The sequence below is a fragment of the Mixophyes fleayi genome, chromosome 2, assembly GCF_038048845.1.
Source record: "Mixophyes fleayi isolate aMixFle1 chromosome 2, aMixFle1.hap1, whole genome shotgun sequence".
NCBI lineage: Eukaryota > Metazoa > Chordata > Amphibia > Anura > Limnodynastidae > Mixophyes > Mixophyes fleayi.
Window position 1 is genome coordinate 300,025,123 of NC_134403.1, and position 19,241 is coordinate 300,044,363.

A 19,241-nucleotide genomic window follows, 5' to 3' on the forward strand; every position below is an offset into this window, starting at 1 on the left:
CCAAAATGCTATATAGGACAGATACCCGAGCAGTTGTGAGTTTTTCGCGAGTGGTTAGGAGTTTTAACATTCCCAGGTCCTGTGGATTTAACCCTGCTACAGGGAAGAACTTGGCCAGCTAATAGGGATCTGATTGTTGCTGTTGCCTCTGCTTTTTGCCATGGGACGGTCATGTTCATTAACTGGAGAGAATGTCGCAGCGGACTTGATGAAGCTTGTGTCTGCCTAAGAAGTGGGGTGACCGATAAGATTGTTCCTATCAAGTATGGTACACAGAACTTCACAACTGTCCAGTATAACAGCAGCACCTACCAGGGGTGCTGCTGTTATACTGGACAGTTTCTCCTTGCCTGCAAGGGGTTAAGCCATCATCATCTGAGCTGGATCGTGATCACATTTAGCTTTTATTAGACTGCCTTTTCCAAAAGACTAGTGCCAGTTTGTTTGTCTCTGCTGCTGGTTTCTATGATACTCCTGGTGGGATCTTGACTTTCTCCCTGACATTTGACTCCTGCTTTGTTCCTACGTTTTGCACTACCTCTTTCGACCCAGACCCTGGCTTTATTTGACCTCACTCCTGCTTACTCCCTGGTATATTGTGGATCTCCTTAGCTTGCCTTACCCTCTTTTTGCCTGATTCTCCTGTGGATCATTCAGTGCCTTGTGCCTCCTGGCTAACCTGGTAATCCAGTCTCCTTGTTCCTGCACTTCATCTGTTATACCTGAACACTGGTCTTTCCTGCTCCAGCTTCCAAGCAAACCTGTTTATCCTGACAAATCTGTGCCTGCAATTTATCTGTCATGCTTGATATCCAGCATCTCCAGCTTCACAGCTAAACCTAATAATACTGCTGTCTTGTGCCTGCACTTCACCTGTTCTATCCTGGTATTCAGCACCTTCAGCTTCAATGCTAAACCTGGTATCCTGATTTCCTGTTATCTCCTATGATTGTGCATAGCTGCACAATATCTACTTCACTCAGCTTTTATCTGTGTTATTTATCCCATTGAACTCTGCAATTGCTACCTGCTGTTTCCATGGACTTATGCTAGCTGTTTAACCATTAACTACACCTAGCTATATCGGTACGATCTTTGTTTGTAATAAAGACACTTTGCTTTCAAGTACAACTACTCTCTGTGGTTTTCACACTGGGAATCCATAACACAAAGAAGTTGAAGTGCTCAGTTTATGCTGTGTTGCAATGGAGTAACAGATCTGTGTTTAAATGTATGTAAAGTGATGTAAGACTGCAGCGTGATTGTATGTGAAATATATATATACACACTATATGGGCAAAAGTATTTGTACGCTAGACTGTTGCACCAACTGGGACTGTAATGACATTGTATTCAAATATTCAAATACATATACTGTAATATGGAGTTAGTCCCACTTTTGCTGCGATACCAGCTTTCACTCTTCTTGGAAGGCTTTCCGCAAGATGTTGGAGTGTTTCAGTGGGAATTTGTGCTCTTTCATTCTGTAGAGCATTTATGAGGTCAGACACTGAGGTTGGACGAGAAGGCCTGGCTCGCAATTTCCGATCCAGTTCATCTCAAAGGTATTTGATGGGGTTGAAGTCAGGGCTCTGTGCGGGCCACTCAAGTTCTTGCACACAAAACTCCTCAAACCATGCCTTTGTAGTCCTTGCTTTGTGCATTAGGGCACAGTCATGTTGGAATAGAAAAGGGCCTTCCCCAAACTGTTGCCACAAAGTTTGAAGCATAGCATTGTCCAAAATCACTTGCTAATCTGAACATTAATATTGCCCTTCACTGTAGATAAGGGGCCTTGTCTAAACCCTGAAAAACAGCTCCATACCATTATCCCTCCTCCACCAAATTTCACAGTTGGCATAATGCAGTCAGGCAGGTAACGTTTACCTGGCATTCGCAAAACCCAGACTCACCCATTGAATGCTAAACAGAGAAACGTCATTCGCCACGCCACAGGACACATTTCCACTGCTCCACAGTCCATTGTCGATGTGCTTTACACCACTCCGTCCAACGCTTGGTATTGGTCTTGGTGATGTGAGGCTTGCATACAGCTGCTTGGCCATGGAAACCTATTCCATTAAATTCCTGCCCCATAGTTTCTGTGCTTACATTAATATCAGTGGAAGTTTAGAACTGTTCAGCTGTGGAATCAGCAGAGCGTTGGCGACTTTTAACATTATTAGAATTAAAGTGGCCATTTTGCAGGCCATTTTTCCAACAGTCAATATCTGGCAGTTGGAACTGCCCCTATACTTCTCCCGGGGCATCCTGTATTGTCTGGATACAAGAGGGAAGACCATTTAAGCCTGCAGTCGCACACACAGAGATCCCTGGGGACACAGAGAAGTTTCAATTAGACATGTTAGAGTCAAAGTGTGAAATTTCTGACCGAATGAGTGATTGAGTGATACACTTTCCCTTCATTGTAATAGATATATATATATATATATATTCTTTTCTGTGTTTGTACATATATATATATATATATGTAAACACATATTCTATATATATATATATATATATATATATATATATATATACACTTTTATAGAGATATTACACTGTCTGCACCCATTTTACACACTGATAGCAGGGGTGTATAACTGTGGTAGGATACAGTCTGTCTTGAAGTGTGTCTCTCATATCTGTTACCCTTTACTACTACTATGTCAGAAAGTAGGACAGGTTCTAAATACAAAGCTCTCGGTGTACTACATTTCGCCTGCTCCATGTGTCAGACAAAATTTCAAAATAGACCAGGGGTCAGGTAACTTTTTTACCTTTTACCCCCAAATATATTTAGATACGCCGACGTTACCCCCTTGATTTGAAAGGAAGGAAATCATATATTATTAATTATTGGAATTCAAAATTTTATTGAATTTATTCAAAATTTCTTTGAAAGCTTCAACTTCAAAGCTTCAGGTTTTGGAGAAATGATGTTGCTTCATTTTTGATACGAGAGCATCAATATTGGGGCATTTTGAATACAATTTGGATACAGGGTTCAGCGTCCAATCGATTTCTCTGCTTTGTTTTTATGTTTGTTAGAGTGGAAAATCCTTGTTCGCAAAGGTAGGTTGTTGCAAAAGGCAGCAACTTTTTGTCTGCCTCCTCATGTGCATTTTTGAATGCCTTTGCTGCTGTTGATATCCAAAAATATGACAGATCTGCTTTGTTTTCAAATGCAATACGTGCTTCATTATTGCATCGAAGCTCAAGAAGTGCCTCTGCCAACCCTTGAGGCTCTTCTGGTACAACAGCAATTTCACATTTAAAGGGGTCTACAATCCAACTGACAGCATGTGAATCGGCAGCATTACCCCCAGGAATTTCATTTTTACCCCATTTGGGGTAATTTACCCCTGTTTTCTGACCACTGAAATAGACGGTCTGAACCAGACAGCTTGTACAGTGACTGTGAGGCTGAGGACCTGCGTCAGCGCTCATCTGGAGGACCTGCTAAGGTGTTGGAACCGACTTGGGCAAGAGAATTGCCAAAGTCCATTGCATAATTGAAGAAAGGCAATCCACGCTGGGGACCGGTAGGAGCTGACTCCTTTATTGCTTCGCAGGGTACGCAGTCCTCTGATGCCCTTCCCTTGGGACAGGCACCTGAGTTTCTACCCGATTTAGCGGACTCCTCCCAAAATCCTCCTTGGATACTGAATTTAGAGAGATCAGTCCAAGGACTAGCTAGGGTATCTGCTTCAATTGAAAGGGTTGCAATCCACTTTGGGACCTAGGCTTCGCAAGTGCCTGGGTCAACCAGTGTCTCAGAATATGGAGGACTCAGATAATGAGCTGTACTTACAGGAGGAAGGTGTTCTGCTTGACAACTCGGACTGTGAAGAGTCGCCAGGGTGGGTGGAGGATTACTCTGGCAGACAAGTTATTGAGGACCTGATCCTGGCGGTAAGGCATGTACTCAATATTATTGATTCTGACCAAGAGGTGGCCCAGACTTCTATGTTTAAGAGGTCCAAGAAAAGAACCGTATTCTTTCCCCCATCTCCCAAATTGTTAGAAATATGGAGAGAGGCCAGAAATAGACCTGATGGTAAATTCTTCATTCCCAGGCGTTAGCAGTTTATTTACCCCTTTCCTGAAGTGGAAATTGGATCTTGGGAAAACCATCCTTGCGTAGATGCTCCCATCGCACACCTAACTAAAAATACCATTCTCCTGATGGCCAGTGCTGCTTCATTAAAAGACACCATTCATGTCACCACCTCTTCCCAGTGACAAGGTCTGGAGAGTAGCTTTTCTAGGAGCCCTCAGGGATCTGGTGGCTTCAGGTGTGGTTATCCCAGTTCCGGAAAAGGGCTTGGGATATTTTTGAAACCTTTATCTGGTACAAAAGCAAGATTTTTCATTTCGTCTGATCCTCAACCTGAGAGATTTGAATAAACACTCAAAGGTATCAAGTTTTCGGATGGAGTCCATCCGTTCTGTCATAAACTCTATGAAAAAAGGACAAGTTTTTGGCGTTCATAGACATCAAGGATGCGTACCTACATGTCCCAATTTGGCCAGGTCACCACAAGCTCCTCAGGTTTGTAGTGGCCGAAGATCACTTTCAGTTACGGAAACATCCTTTCGTTTTAGCTACGGCATCGAGAGTCTTTACCAAAATAATGGCAGTAATGGCAGCAGTCTTACACATGAGAGGAGTAAAGCTTATTCCCTTCTTAGATGACCTGTTGATAAAGGCAGACTCCGAAGTTTTCCTTCGAGAACACCTGCGTTTGACAGCAGAAACGCTACAGGACCATGGCTGAATTCTAAACATCAAAAAGTCCAGTCTGACTCCCTCGCAAAACTTGCTATTTCTAGGACTCAGGTTCAACACCAGGTGGCAGCAGGTGTTTGTACCTCAAGAAAAAATTATCACTTTGCAGACCCAGATGAGGAAAATGCTGGCTCTCAAGAAGGTATCAGTGCTTCACTGTATGAAGCTACTAGGCCACATGGTGTTTTGTTTCGAGGCGGTGCAGTGTTGTCGTTTTCATTCCCGACCTCTTCAAATGGCATTTCTATCTCATTGGAAAAGGTCACACACTCGGCTGGAAGCCCAGATATTCCGCTTGTCAGCTCCTGTTCGGCTATCCTTGGTCTGGTGGTTGAACACCAACAATCTTGTCAAGTGGAGACAGTTTTCGGTGCCCCATTGGACTGTAGTGACGACCAATGACAGGTTATCTGGCTGGGGTGCTGTCCTCTTAGATCTGAGGTTGCAGGGGACTTGGAACCCAGAGGAAACGGGTTTACCCATTACTGTACTCGAACTAAGGGCAGTGTTCAATGCCTTAGAACAGGCTCAGTCTCGACTATGGAACAATTCAATATGGATCCAGTCGGACAACTCAACGGCTATGGCTTATATAAATCACCAGGCAGGGACGAGAAGCTCCCTGGCTATGAAAGAAGTCTCATGCATCATGAAGTGGGCGAAATGGTGGGTCCAGGAATTTTGGCGGTCTTCCCACCAGGAGTGGACAATTGGGAAGCAGACTTTTTTGAGTTGTCATGCAATCCATTCAGGGGAATGGTCTCTTCACCTGGATGTGTTTACCCAAATAGTCAAGTGGGGTCAGCCAGATATAGACTTAATGGCCTCCAGATGGAACAACAAAGTGGCAAATTACGGATACAATGACAGTTCCTCGAAATTTCGGATTGGTGTACATCTTTCCCCCACTACCAATGTTGCCATGAGTGTTGAAAAATATCAGATGTGAAAGAGCTCCGGCGCTTCTCTTCGCTCCGTATTGACCAAGAAGGACTTGGTACGTGGATCTTCTTGCAATGTCAACAGAGCCTCCTTGGCGACTGCTACACAGAGTGCATCTTCTAAGTCAAGGTCCATTCTTTCATCAGAACCTCATTCAATTTGCTTTAACAATGTGGATGTTGAAATCCTAATCCTTAAAAAGAAGAGTTTATGGGACAAAGTCACTCAGACTATGCTTCAAGCATGGAAGTCATCGTCGTCCAGTAATTATCATTGTGTCTGGAAGTTGTACATTACTTGGTGCGAGAACCATAAGTTGCCAACAGTCTCTTTTCATGTGAAAAGATTGTTGGCTTTCCTATAGGATGGTTTGGATAAAGGTTTGTGCCTTACTTATCTTAAAGGACAGGTTTCAGCATTGTTTGTATATTTCCAGAAATGTCTGGCACTTTTACCGGATGCCCAAATCTTTTTTCAGGGGGTTTTACATGTCCAACTCCCGTTTACCATTCCAGTAGCTCCGTGAGATCTTAATGTGGTTCTCTTGGCCTTGCAGAAACCTCTGTTTGAGCCATTAGATTCGCCTTCTCTAAAACTCATGATTAGCCTTTTTGTTGGCTATTTCGTCGGCTCGGAGGGTCTCGTAATATGCGGCCCTTTCTTGACGCTTGTCTTTCCTCGTGTTCCATGACGATAGGGCGGTACTACGTACCGTACCGTCATTTCAGCCTAAAGTAGTATCTGAGTTTCACATTAACCAGGACATTGTCATTAATGCTTTTCCTGATATCAGGACTTTGGATCCGCAGAGTTCTAGACACTTTCTGGATATGGTTAGGGCCTTGCGGGTTTATGTGGACCGTGCCTCTTCTGTACGTCAGATTCTCTTGTGGTGCGCTACGATGTTCGTAAGTGTGACTGGCAAGCTACGAAACAGATGATTGCCAGATGGATCACGGAAGAAATTCATCAGGCTTACAGCTCGAGTGGATTTCCAGTTCCAGATGGTCTCATAGCCCATTCTACCAGATTGGTTAGCGTTTCTTGGGTGACGCGGCATGGGACTTCGGTTGAACAGATGTGCAGGGTTGCTACCTGGTCTTCCGTCCATACTTTTACCAGATTCTATAGATTCCATGTGTTTGTGGCCAGTTTTGCCAAAAGGTTTTACATGCCGCTTATCATGAGCATTCCCACCCATAGGGGCAGCTTTGGAACTTCCCCAAGGTGAGCAGTGTCCCCCAACTGGTACTGCAAGTGAAAATAGGATTTTTGAACTTACTGTAAAACCTCTTTCGCTTAACCCAGTTGGGGGACAATGCACTCCCACCCTTGTTCTGACAGTTCTGTTGGTTGTGTATCGCCCTCTCTTGCAGCTTGGTTAGTTAAATAAACTGAATATGATGGCTGGAGGGGGCATAGAGTGGAGGGGAGCAGGCTAGACAGATCTTTAGTGCCTTACTCGCCACAGCCCCCTCTATATCCCAAAGTGAGCAGTGTTCCCCAACTGGGTTAAGTGAAAGAGATTTTACGGTATGTACAAAAATCCTATTTTTATTGTCCCCCAAAAATTCATAAAAGCTTACTTAATGTGCCTGGGAGACTTATTATCTCGGGAATCACTTGCCTATCATGGATCAGAATATGTAGACATTTTAAAAGAAAATATGTAGTTGAATTTCCTCCTTAGACACCACGACATTAATAAAGACATTGAAGGGCAAGAAAAGTACCTGTGGTTGACAACTGATGTGCAATCTTTACTGACGTTCATTAGGCCATTCATTGTGACTGTATTTAATGTTGGTGGATAGTATTTATGAGTGCATTTACAAAAGCTGTTAACTATAAAAACATAGGTGTCATTCATCCTTGGCAGTAAAACTATAAATAGAAAACGATTTATGAATGTATGTGAATAATAGTCCATGTGCTTGCATTACATTACAGTAACCCAGATCTCTGCATTTATATATAATTTATTCCTTTTACTAAAATAAATCATTCAGTTCTTTAAATAAAAAAGTAAGATAGAAATGCAGTTATTCGACCAATAGAGAAAAAGTTTGTGATCACCAAAACAAGCACAAAACAACAATAACTACATAAATATTTTATATATTAAACAGCAAAAAGAATATAGAGGTATACATTTAAAAGAAGTGATTTCAGCCCGTGAATGTTTGCATTTTTGCATTGTAGCTGTAACATTTTAATAGCCATGAAAAATCTCTTTTGGATTAATATTTTCCCGGATATGACGTTTTGCCTCATTTTGAGATCAGAAATTGGTGCAAGACACCGAGCCATGACTTGGTTTCACTCCGAATCCCGAATCTTTTATCTGTCGGATTTCTCTGAATCCGAACCGCTCATCTCTATTACAAATCAATGCATAAATCACCGATTACATTATAGTGGAGGAAGAGGTGGAACTTTGCAGAGAAGAGAAGGGTGTTCAAAGCATCTCTGCTTATTACATTGTATATCATGTTGATTCCTTGATAGTCACATAGCAGCAGATTGAAACAAAAGCAGGAAAAAAAGAAAAGCTCCATGGGGGAGATTTAATTGTGGCAATTTAGGAATCTCCACTCACCTTTCCTTGCCCCTCTATGCAGGCCCATTAGGCAAGGTTAGGCACATGCCTAGGGCGCCGGGCTCTGGAGGGCGCCACAGAACTGGAAATTAATTTTAAAACTGTACGGCGACCGCTGACCATACCTGTTACGGCCGCCGCACAGCATTCAGATGGGGGGGAAGAGGCTATTGCTCACCACCGCCGCCTCTCTGCTCCGTCTCCTCCCCTCCACTCACTAGTGTCAGTGAGTGGAGGGTAGGAGACGGAGCAGAGAGGCGGCGGTGGTGAGACAAGGTAAGAAAAGATGGGGTGAGGGGGGAGGAAGGAGGAGGGCGCCGATTTTTGCGGGGGGGGGGGGAGAGGGTGCCGATTTTGCCAACGGCGCCATGGACCCTAGCACCGGCCCTGCCTCTATGGGATGCGAGGCAAAATGAGCAGAGATTTCTGCTATAAAATAAGCGCAAACCTTGTGCCTAATTGAATCTCCCCCCATATGTGTGGAATAAAGAGCACCTCCATATGTGTCCATACAGTAAACCAGAATGATTTATATTAAAAAATACAGAAATCATTGTGGCTTTAAGCTGGCCTTGGATGCAACAAATATTATTGTTTTAGAAGAACAACTGTTCTTCTTTCTTTAACAAATTTGTACGTGTCCACTATATTTATGATATCTAAACTAGTACACAGGAATCCCATTCCCAAAGGGCATGGGAGTAGGAAAATACTCTGAAGGGTAGATTAAATTAGCCGCGATGTTCCTCAGTTTAAATTTTACTATACCCCAACCAGACAATAAATTGAGGAGTGTTGGGCAGCAAGAAATATCCCAAAAGTCCCCACAGTACCAGGAGCACCTGGCATTAGAGTAAGCGGCTCCAAACACTAGGGTAAGAGAGTCATTTTTATTTATATTTTGTTTCTAATTAATTTTGCTATCAAGTTTAACATATGGACTTTGAATATCACAATTTATCTGATGCGACTGAGCTAACTCCCTCTGTATAAGCATCAGTTACCACTACTCAGTTGCTCCCAGAGCGAGGAGAGAATAATGTCCTCAAACTCATTCAAAGTTGTTTATCAAAAAGTGATTCAAGATGCCAGCTCTAGGAAACCACAAGGAAAAAACAAGGTCTAAATTCACATGGAAGGCACTGTCAATGTCAGCCAAGGTGTAGCAACAGCTAGGACCGAATCAGCATCCAAAGAACAGGATAAAGCTGATGTCAACAATGGTTAAGCAGGAAAAGTTCCGAATCAGGTGAATAGTTCAAAGCCAGGGTCACGACATGCAGATAGCTGGAAAGATTAGGAGTTAGGCAGGGTCAGAACCCAACAAGTGGCTGAGCCGACAGTGTTGTAGACTGGCATTAATAAAAGGAACATTACAGGTTTCCTTCCAAAGAAACCGATTTTCAATGCTGAACACAGTAGCTTACTAGTTCTCGCTAAATATTGCAAGATTGCAAACTGTTAAACTGCTCCAGCGCATCAGCGATTGTGGTTCCTACTGCTCTTATTTAGAGAATACTATTGCTTTTACTTTACTATACATTTATACCACCTGGTTGAGTGTAAATTAATATTTAAATATATATTTATATATATATATATATATATATATATATATCACCATTTATTTATATAGCCCCACTGATTCCGCAGCGCTGTACAGAGAACTCATTCACATCAGTCCCTGCCCCATTGAAGCTTACAGTCTAAATTCCCTAACATACACACACAAAGAGAGAGGGAGAGAGAGACTAGGGGCTAGATTTACTAAGCTGCGGGTTTGAAAAAGTGGGGATGTTGCCTATAGCAACCAATCAGATTCTATCTTTCATTTATTTAGCACCTTCTACAAAATGATAGCTAGAATCTGATTGGTTGCTATAGGCAACATCCCCACTTTTTTAAACCCGCAGCTTAGTAAATCTAGCCCTAGGGGTCTATGTATACTTATCACCTCTAAAGTTTGCCTGCATATTGCACTTACTTGGCCACTTAGCGGGAGACTCCCAAATTCCAGGTAGGTAACAAGGGGCCAAAATGACTCATATATAAAATATATATATATATATATATATATATATATATATATATATATATATATATAACTATGTAGCTTTAGCTGTGCCACTTTATGTTTGACAAAACAAAATAATGTTTTAGCCTTTTCTATACCCCAACAGTTTATTTTCTTTTTTGGTTTTATGTCTATGCTATTTCAGAAAATTAACTTTTGCTCTATTACCTGCCAGCCAAGCGTTTAGAGTATCCAGCAAATTTTCTTTACTCTGAGTGATCCTTTACATTTTATATTCCCAAGTACAGAGTAATCTGTAAAAGAAACAAGTTCCAGCTGATTTATAGCCCAGAAAGCAGAATGACAAACTTGGCTTAGGTGAGAACCCATGGTTAGATTATATTTGTCCTTGAGTTGCCCCATTCAGTTCTTCCTTAGTTGCTAGTTACGTGTGTCTGTAGTAGTGTTAGCTGAACTTCGCTCAGTGACTACAGAGAAGTAGCAGCAAGCATGGCGCTGTCAGCAAGCACACTGGAACCTGTCACTCACATCATCTTTGACATGGACGGTCTCCTGCTTGGTGTGTACAATGCATTAATCCCTCATGGGCTTTTTATCAACAAGAACATTGTGTTTTAGGCAATTCTCTGCACTTCCCTTCTTGTCATGTCATGCACTGCAGCAGAGATCATTCATTGCTTGTCACTGTTAAAAGACCATTTCTCTGCAGTGGGCGTGCACATTACATATCTGACACGTCTCTTATGCTAATAGAATTACCTTTTTCTGACGTTTTTACATAAATAACCCCTATGTCTGATACTTTTACAGTAACCCCTGCTGTAGAACATGCAGAGAATTACATGTATGCAAATTATAGTTGTGCCAATATTAACACCACGACATGCATATTAAACGTTTGCTGTGTGATCAGATCTTAATTCTCTTTGCAAATTGAGAAGGGTTTGCAGAGCCCAGGAAGCTGATCTTCATGCCAAGTGAAGGACATGCCTCCATTACCGTAATTTTTATTGTACTGTGGCACTGAAATGACCAAATGCATACAACAAAACTGGCATTTCCTCAGTCTCTTTGGCTGCAGATAAAACTGCCATATCTCCTGCAGGTCTGATGTAGATGTTTATGATATTCACTAATGCACCATGTTTAAACAAAGAATGTTGCTAGAATGCTATTTAATAGTTGTACCATCATACTTTTGTATACATCATTACAGTTGGAAGATAGAGATGTTACAAACCAAGCAACTGTGATGATATTCAGCTGAAATATTGCTCAGGGGCATATTTATAATGTGAGATTAGGCAGAAATTTAGTTGCTGACTCTGTTTAAATAAAAACCACTGGCTGTTGACTACAAAAATGCTCTAGGCTGCCCTGCAAGCGAAAGTGATTGGACTCAGGGGTATTCAATTGTTGCTGTTAACGTTCTCAAACGAGCGCTCTAAAAATATTAGCGTTAATACCGTATTAACGGTATTTACGCGCATATTACCGTATAAATTGTAATATTTTTCGAGCGCTCGTTTTTTTTTTGTATTAGCGCGTTAAAAGCAACAATTGAATGCCCCCCATAGGGGGGCATTCAATTGGCCGCGTTGCTGACGAAAGTAGCGCAGCCTTCGCACTATTACCGTTAATATGGTAATCTTTAACGCTGATTTTTGCTCGCTGCTCAGGGAGCCCCAAGCAGAAATCCGGGTTAAAATAACCATATTAATGGTAATACTATTAGCAACGCATTTTTTCCTGGCTGAATTGAATTCCCCCCGTAAGTTGGCCACAGATAGGTCATCCTGTTGCTTAGAACCATCATTCAATTTGTTTTCTCATGTGAGTGGTCAAATCAGGTGAGGTCCTGCCATTTGGCTTCTGAACTGAGAGTCTGGATCACTAATTATTAACGTTTATTTATATAGCACCTGCATACTCTGTAGCACTTTATAAACAGGGACAAATACAGTAATTAAACAAGACTGGGTACTAACAGACAGACAAAGCGTTAAGAGGACCCTGTTCTCAAGCTTACAGTCTGTATTGCAGTGTGTTATTGAGGTCAGAAGATTACTGCAAAGGCCAATAGCAGTGTTCTTCTGAAGAGATTTTCCACCATTTACAATAATAATCTTATTGCATTTGCTTGTTTCTGCTAAAAGAAAAGTTTGACTTGGATAGGTATCATCTATTACACACTCTATAGAGTAGATTACACTGACTGACGTGTTCCTCAGAACATTGCGGCTGTGCTTTATTACTGTTACTATGGTAATTTCTACAGATTTCTGCTCGCACCTCTATGGGGCGAGAGCAGAAATCAGTGTTACTTCTGTCAGAAAATATCCGCGTGAGGTGTCTCGCGGCCGTTCTCGAGGCACCTGGCGTGGATATTATCTGAATTGAATCTGCCCATATAACTAGCTTACCTGATCACTCTCCAGCTTCCGGTACCGCGGATTACATTCGCTGGACCGTTCCAGAGCATATCCGCAATCTTCAGAGCTAATTGAATATGCCTCTGGAGGTTGTTAAAAAACAGGCAAGCCAAGAATACTAAAGAGGAGCTGAATTTTAACAAAGTATATTTAAAAAAAATGTCTGCATTTTAAAATTACAACTTTACAGTGTGATTGACTAGAGTATGAACACCAGTTGTTATCATTTGTCATCTCCTGTTCTTCTTGTACCCTGTTTTGAAGTGAATGGTGACCTAAAGTAAGAAAATCATAGCAGCTCAAAATATTTCAGGAGATTGATATATGGATCTTATGATGTTCACAGTGACCTGTCTGTTTCTGTGATTATATTAGTGAAGACAAGCCTGCATGTGTCAGGGTCAGTATCATGATGTGAGGAGCGGAATGTAAGTAAACAGAAAGCCACAGACTGAGCTGCCCTGATTCAGGCGGTACATTCGCTGCTGGAGGGCTCTGTCCCCACATCAAAATCGGGACAGCTATGTCCCATGGGTGGCAAGTTTGGAAGGTATTGTCTGTTCATGGCTGCTCTGCATGTCAGACCAGTGGTGCGCACGACATTGAACAGTATTTGCAAGGGAGGAGAGTACAGGGCAACCTAGTACATCAAAAAGCATTAGGCACATCATGATGTCGCCACGCCCACATTGTGACGTGTCACACTCCCTGTCCTGACTGAAGTACAGGCAATGTTGGAAGATATTGGTAATGGTCCCCTCAATAGCACAAATTAGTGATGTGAAGCTCCTCAAACTGGTTAATTCAACCTAGGCTGCTAAAGTTATAAAATAAAGATAAGGATGAGAAGCAGAGTTGTGTATCAGGTAAAACAGATATGGTGGAACTTGTACTGTAATTAAATTGCATGTCATAAACATACTTACCAACCAGTTAGAGAGATTAATTTCAATATAATTTTGATAATAGCATAAACATTGCTGTTAATGGAGCCTTGTATGTGTGTAAAATCTGGTTTCAGTTACCAGTTGTCCGTCTTTGGTGTTGTATATTTGTCCAGGAGAAATTGCAAATACAGTAATTGGTTTTATTTTTGTCTTCACCTGTTCTTAGGGTTATTTTATCTTCATGTATTCACTGAATAAATAGGGCCTAAGGTCTAATTTGCACTTGCACTTGCTTATTGTTGTCTTTGTAATGTTTCCATACAAGCCATTTAAATCAAGACACACATGAAGCACACATGCTACACTGCATTTCAGAGATATACCGCATGTCTGCAGCTAAACCCATAATATGTATGTAACAATGAAATGTAAATATACAGCACTAATCAATTAAAATTGTCAACAAGACTTTAGGATTCTATGAGCAGTTTGGTACCTAAGATGAAAATGCTAGGTCTAGGGGAAAAACTGGATATATGAGTAGAAAATCAGACAATAAAAAAACATAATAAATAAGTAATAGATAAAGGGTAATTATAAAGGGAACATTCGACTGGGCTAAAGTTATTATTGGGCTATCTTTTTTCCTATCTTACTAATGACCTTGTATATGGCCTAGAAAGGGAGGTTCAATATTTGCTGATGGCACCAAGCTAACACAGATGGGGAGATGCAATTGCTGGCGATGTGTCGTGCGAACATCACCGCAATATCTGGCTGAGCACATTGGCAGCCATTATGGTAGGAATCTCCGCTCATTTTTCTGCACACCTCTATGGGGAGTGATGAAAAATGATTGCAGTTTCCTGCCATAACATAATTTGACTCTGTGGGTGTTCCGGAGACACATCGTGCTGAATTGAATCTCCTACAGAGAACGATACTAACTTAGAACCAAAATATTTAGACAAATTGGTCTGTGAAATGGCAAATGTGTATTTAAAAATACTGCCTGCTTTTGCATGTAGCTCACAAATAATGTGCAGCCTTATTTTATCACTGCAACTCTATATCTATCTACAAATGTTACATTTTCCCATCCTATAGCGCACCATGCTTTTGTCAAGGTGCAGTTTACTTCGAACTCCAAATGAGAACCATAGAGAACACATTTTGAATATGGAGAATAGTTTTGGGCGCCTCAGATGTGATTAAAACATTGTCATTAAAGTGCTACATAATATGTGGGCGCCATTTAAATTAAAGACAGTAAATAAGAACGTACCAGAACTCAAGAGGGTTAATAAAAAAGATGGAAAAGTCACATTTTATAAATTAGAAAAATTAGATTTACATTGGAAAAAGGCATATTAGAGGTGACCTTTTTACTTTCTTCTTTCCTCTTACTTAGCTAAAACATAATTAAATTGGACAAGTTAAAATTGCATTAGGGGTGGCCCAAAAGTGATAGCAGGCAGGACATTACAGTGACGCTTTTACCTGTATGACATATCAGCCCTAGAAAGATTTGCACAAGGGTGTGTTTGGAGGGGATTACAAAACACGTAGTGGGCACATGAACCTACGTATGTGTATGGTGGCCATGCATACAAATTGATAGCCATTTTTAATCACATATTGCCTTTAATGCTTTTGCAGCAGGCATTCTGCAAGACTACAGATCTTTGAATCGCTGTATTTCTATGCATAGAATAAAATTATATAAATAAGGTAAGAAATATTTTGGAATCAGGAAGCTTTAGTCGTATCTAAAGATTACATTAGCAAAAATCCATAATAGATTCCCTTTAGCTGACATTAATATTGACCAAATACCGCATTCATATTCTTTTTGGTTTTCCACACAAAATATCTAAGTAAATGTTCTATTGCTATGTAGAATTTATTTCTCTAAGGGAATAGCGTGCTGTGTGTAATGTGTAGATTCACTAAAGAGCCAATTTGGAGTTTTGTGTTTACGGATACAGGTTATGAAAAGAACCCTTTTGATATTATATCCCTTTGTGCAGTCTCTATTTGACTTGGTTTGTGAAAAAGTGGACGTGCCCTCTAGTGAGAGGACTCTAACCATAGAGTTAATGTTTGTGCAAACACCATTTCCTTTTACTCTTAAAATGCTAACTCGCAGACTAATGTGCTCTATGTGTTGTAAAAAAGAGCTTTGTCCCTTTCACCAGATTAATTCTATTTTTAGGGTTTCTTTTCTTATGCCTCATGCACAATCTTTCTTTTTAAATCCATGCATTTTATACCATACTTACCCACTCTCCTGGAATGTCCCGGAGGCTCCCGAATTCTGGGTAGGTCTCCTAGTCCCCCAGAAGAGCAGGTCATTCTCCCGCATTATGTACAGGATGGGAGCCCCAATGATGCAATTCACGTTGAATCATGATGTGTTAGCCCCACCCCCAGCGGCAAAATGGCGCTTCCATGTCATTGGCTCATGGGGCTGGGCCAAATTGATGTGATTCGCCTCGCCTTGCTTCTCATGCTTCACCTCCCCTCTGGGATGTCCCGGAAGGGAGGTGTAAAAAGTTAGCACTTCCTGTATTGGCAGTGCACTTACTAGTAATTTCTGTTTAAGTATACTTTGAGTTCCAGAGTTCTCCCCAGCACCTATTTCCCGGGTGCTCCACCCGGCTGTTTTTACTTGCCACCTGCGCTCTTGGAGCCCCGCAGAGTCCTATTATAATGGAATAAACCATTGTTTCTCCTCTTGGAACAGGCCCTGCACTACAGTCAGTGTGTGTGTTAGACCAGTCCTAGCAGGTGTGGGCAATAACCTCCACATATTATTGCAAAATATTACAACTGCCCCCACCCAGGTGTTTCTTAATGCCACCCACTGGAAACATTTTCTGGGGAGAACACTGAGTTCATTGCAGATGAAAAATAAACCTTGAGCAACATTAAACTTCAGGTTCTCTCAATATTTCAGTAAAAATCAGTTGGGATACAGAGTTTTCACTGCATGGTAACAAGAAACACATAGTACCACCTTCCTGAGGAGTGTGTGTATGACAAGTACACTGTTGGAATCAATAACTGTAATAAAAAAAACACACTACCTTATGTATGCAAAATTGTTGATGCTGTAACACTCTGACTTGCTGTTACTTGGTGACAGCCCAATTCCTAGAAAGAGGAAACTTGTGACCCATATATTACAACAAACTTTTGTTAGCTCTAGAATTGGGCCTCAGTTGCTCATTATATTCAGAAATATTGATTTTGATGAACAAACAACAAACCCTTGAATGCATCAATTAGTATATCTCTTCCTGTTAGTTGAATTTCATAATTCTCTAACTCTGTTTTAGGGCTAGATTTACTAAGCTGCAGGTTTGAAAAAGTGGGGATGTTGCCTATAGCAACCAATCAGATTCTAGCATTCTAGCTGTCATTTTGTAGAAAGTACTAAATAAATGAAATCTAGAATCTGATTGGTTGCTATAGGCAACATCCCCACTTTTCAAACCCGCAGCTTAGTAAATCTAGCCCTTAGACTCTAACGTTGATTGTAAATGATTATAGCTTATTGGAAGTGCATAATGTTCAATTCCATTTTATTTTTAAGATATTTATTACACTAATTTGAGTACACTATAAAGATAGTTATACAATTTTAATAAAGCTAAATATTTCTTCAAAAGAAAATAGAATTTCATACATATCTCTTTTTGGATGACAGTGTTGTGCAATCTGCTTGGATTTCATCAAGGTTGTCCTAAAAATGTTTGCTGGCAGCATTCCATATGTAGGGCATTCAAAATAACAAAATAACTGTTCTTTCCAAATCAAGTTGTTGGAATGCACTGATTCTTATTGAAAAAGCCCTGGGCATTCTTCCATTCTACCGTTAGCTTAAACTTTTTTGCTGTTTTCTGCCAGATTACAACACATTTATCACAATAGACAAAATGTAAGATATTTTTGCATTTCAATAACACAAACTTTTTGTAATGTCACAAGTGGTAGTCTGTTGACATAATTATACATCTATAACATGTCTTATTGTAATTTACTCTTAGATGTAACAATGTGAATGCTGAATATTTCTCATTAAAGGAAACAGAAAAATGTGTTGATAACGTGTATGTTACATGTCACAGCACCAAAAAGGCCAAAGGTTATTACATTAATGTTTTGTAATTCATAAAATATATCAAAATCATGATGTATATCTATTGAATTTCTGTGTTAGAGGTGTGTATATATCATAGTCTCTGTGTGTGTGTGTGTGTGTGTGTGTGTGTGTGTGTATGTTAGGGAATTTAGACTGTAAGCTCCAATTGGGCAGGGACTGATGTGAATGAGTTCTCTGTACAGCGCTGCGGAATTAGTGGCACTATATAAATAAATGGTGATGATGATAATAGTTGCCTACTATCCGGGAGACTCACGAATTTCTGCTAAAACAAATAAAATAATTTCTTCTGTCCCTGTGAGACTGAAGAGCACTAGATTTTATTACAAGCTTTTTCTGGTAAATAAAGCATCTGGATGTTTCTGAACAGTTCTAGATCTGATAGCTCAATCAGTTTATTTATGGATTACATTTCTACTTGGAGCAGTCTGTGGTGAACACAGTCCATCTGGTTTTTAGAGAGGGACATTGCATGAACTTTAGACTTGGATTCTGCCACCATCATCCAAGGGATTTGCTTGTGGTATTTGTAAGTAATGTTTTGATCTAAGGAAGCTGAATTGCGATCCCACTGAATGACTATGTCCAGTTGTAGACCTTGTATTTACCCTCTGGCCCAAGGAAGATAACCTATGGTTGATAAAAACATTGATGTTGTATTAAAATGATTGGTCAGGGTAGGAAAGATTATAGTTTAGAGAAGCTAGAGTAACAAGAGGCAGAGTGAAGATCACAAATCACCCTATAGAAATCTCTGTAGGCAGGCAGATTTAGGAGGAGGTTGGGATTGGGATAATGAAGAAAACATAAAGATTTAAAAAATGTAAATGTTTTAAAAAGAGGTAAGATATTTTAAACTATCGCTATGTACCGTATATATAACAAAGGACTGTAAAAATAGTCATACAAAATGTATGAATTCAATTCAGGTTTTAATGCATGAAAAACTAATTCATTAGTCTTTTTCTAGCTGACAGCAATCTTACATTGTTCCTGGTTTCATTTCATATTGTTTTTATTCAAATTCCCACTTGTATTCATCAAAGACGCCTAAGTGACCTTGTTTGTCGTCATTCTATTTCCTTACGATACTTATTTGGCCTATTCTTGCTGTTCTGCTAAATGACTGTTTATAGAAAAACTATGCCCCAAAGGAAACAAGTATATTTTCCTTTATTCTCTTATTTTTAAATCCCTTCTGGATGTGATCAACCCACAGGCCCCTGTCTTGGATGTTGCAACATAATCTAAAGAACAAGTGAAGTATAATAAAAATACATCAAAGACTTTTTTTTTTTTTTTTATTGTTTTTATACTTTTTTTAATCTTTTTGCTTAGTGCAAGAGGTTTAAATCCAATCAAATGTTGTAAGCAAACTTGAAG

The 19,241-nt window shown here is 40.3% G+C and overlaps 1 protein-coding gene across 1 annotated transcript in view; it reads left to right on the plus strand.

Moving 5' to 3' along the window:
• The first annotated feature begins 10,786 nt into the window (after positions 1–10,786).
• The window catches only part of PUDP (pseudouridine 5'-phosphatase), a 179,697-nt gene continuing 171,242 nt past the window's right edge, over positions 10,787–19,241 (plus strand). The window contains exon 1 of the mRNA XM_075196471.1: positions 10,787–10,930. Within this exon, the coding sequence (XP_075052572.1) occupies positions 10,861–10,930 (70 nt within the window). The 5' untranslated portion in view covers positions 10,787–10,860. The remainder of the gene's footprint in view (positions 10,931–19,241) is intronic.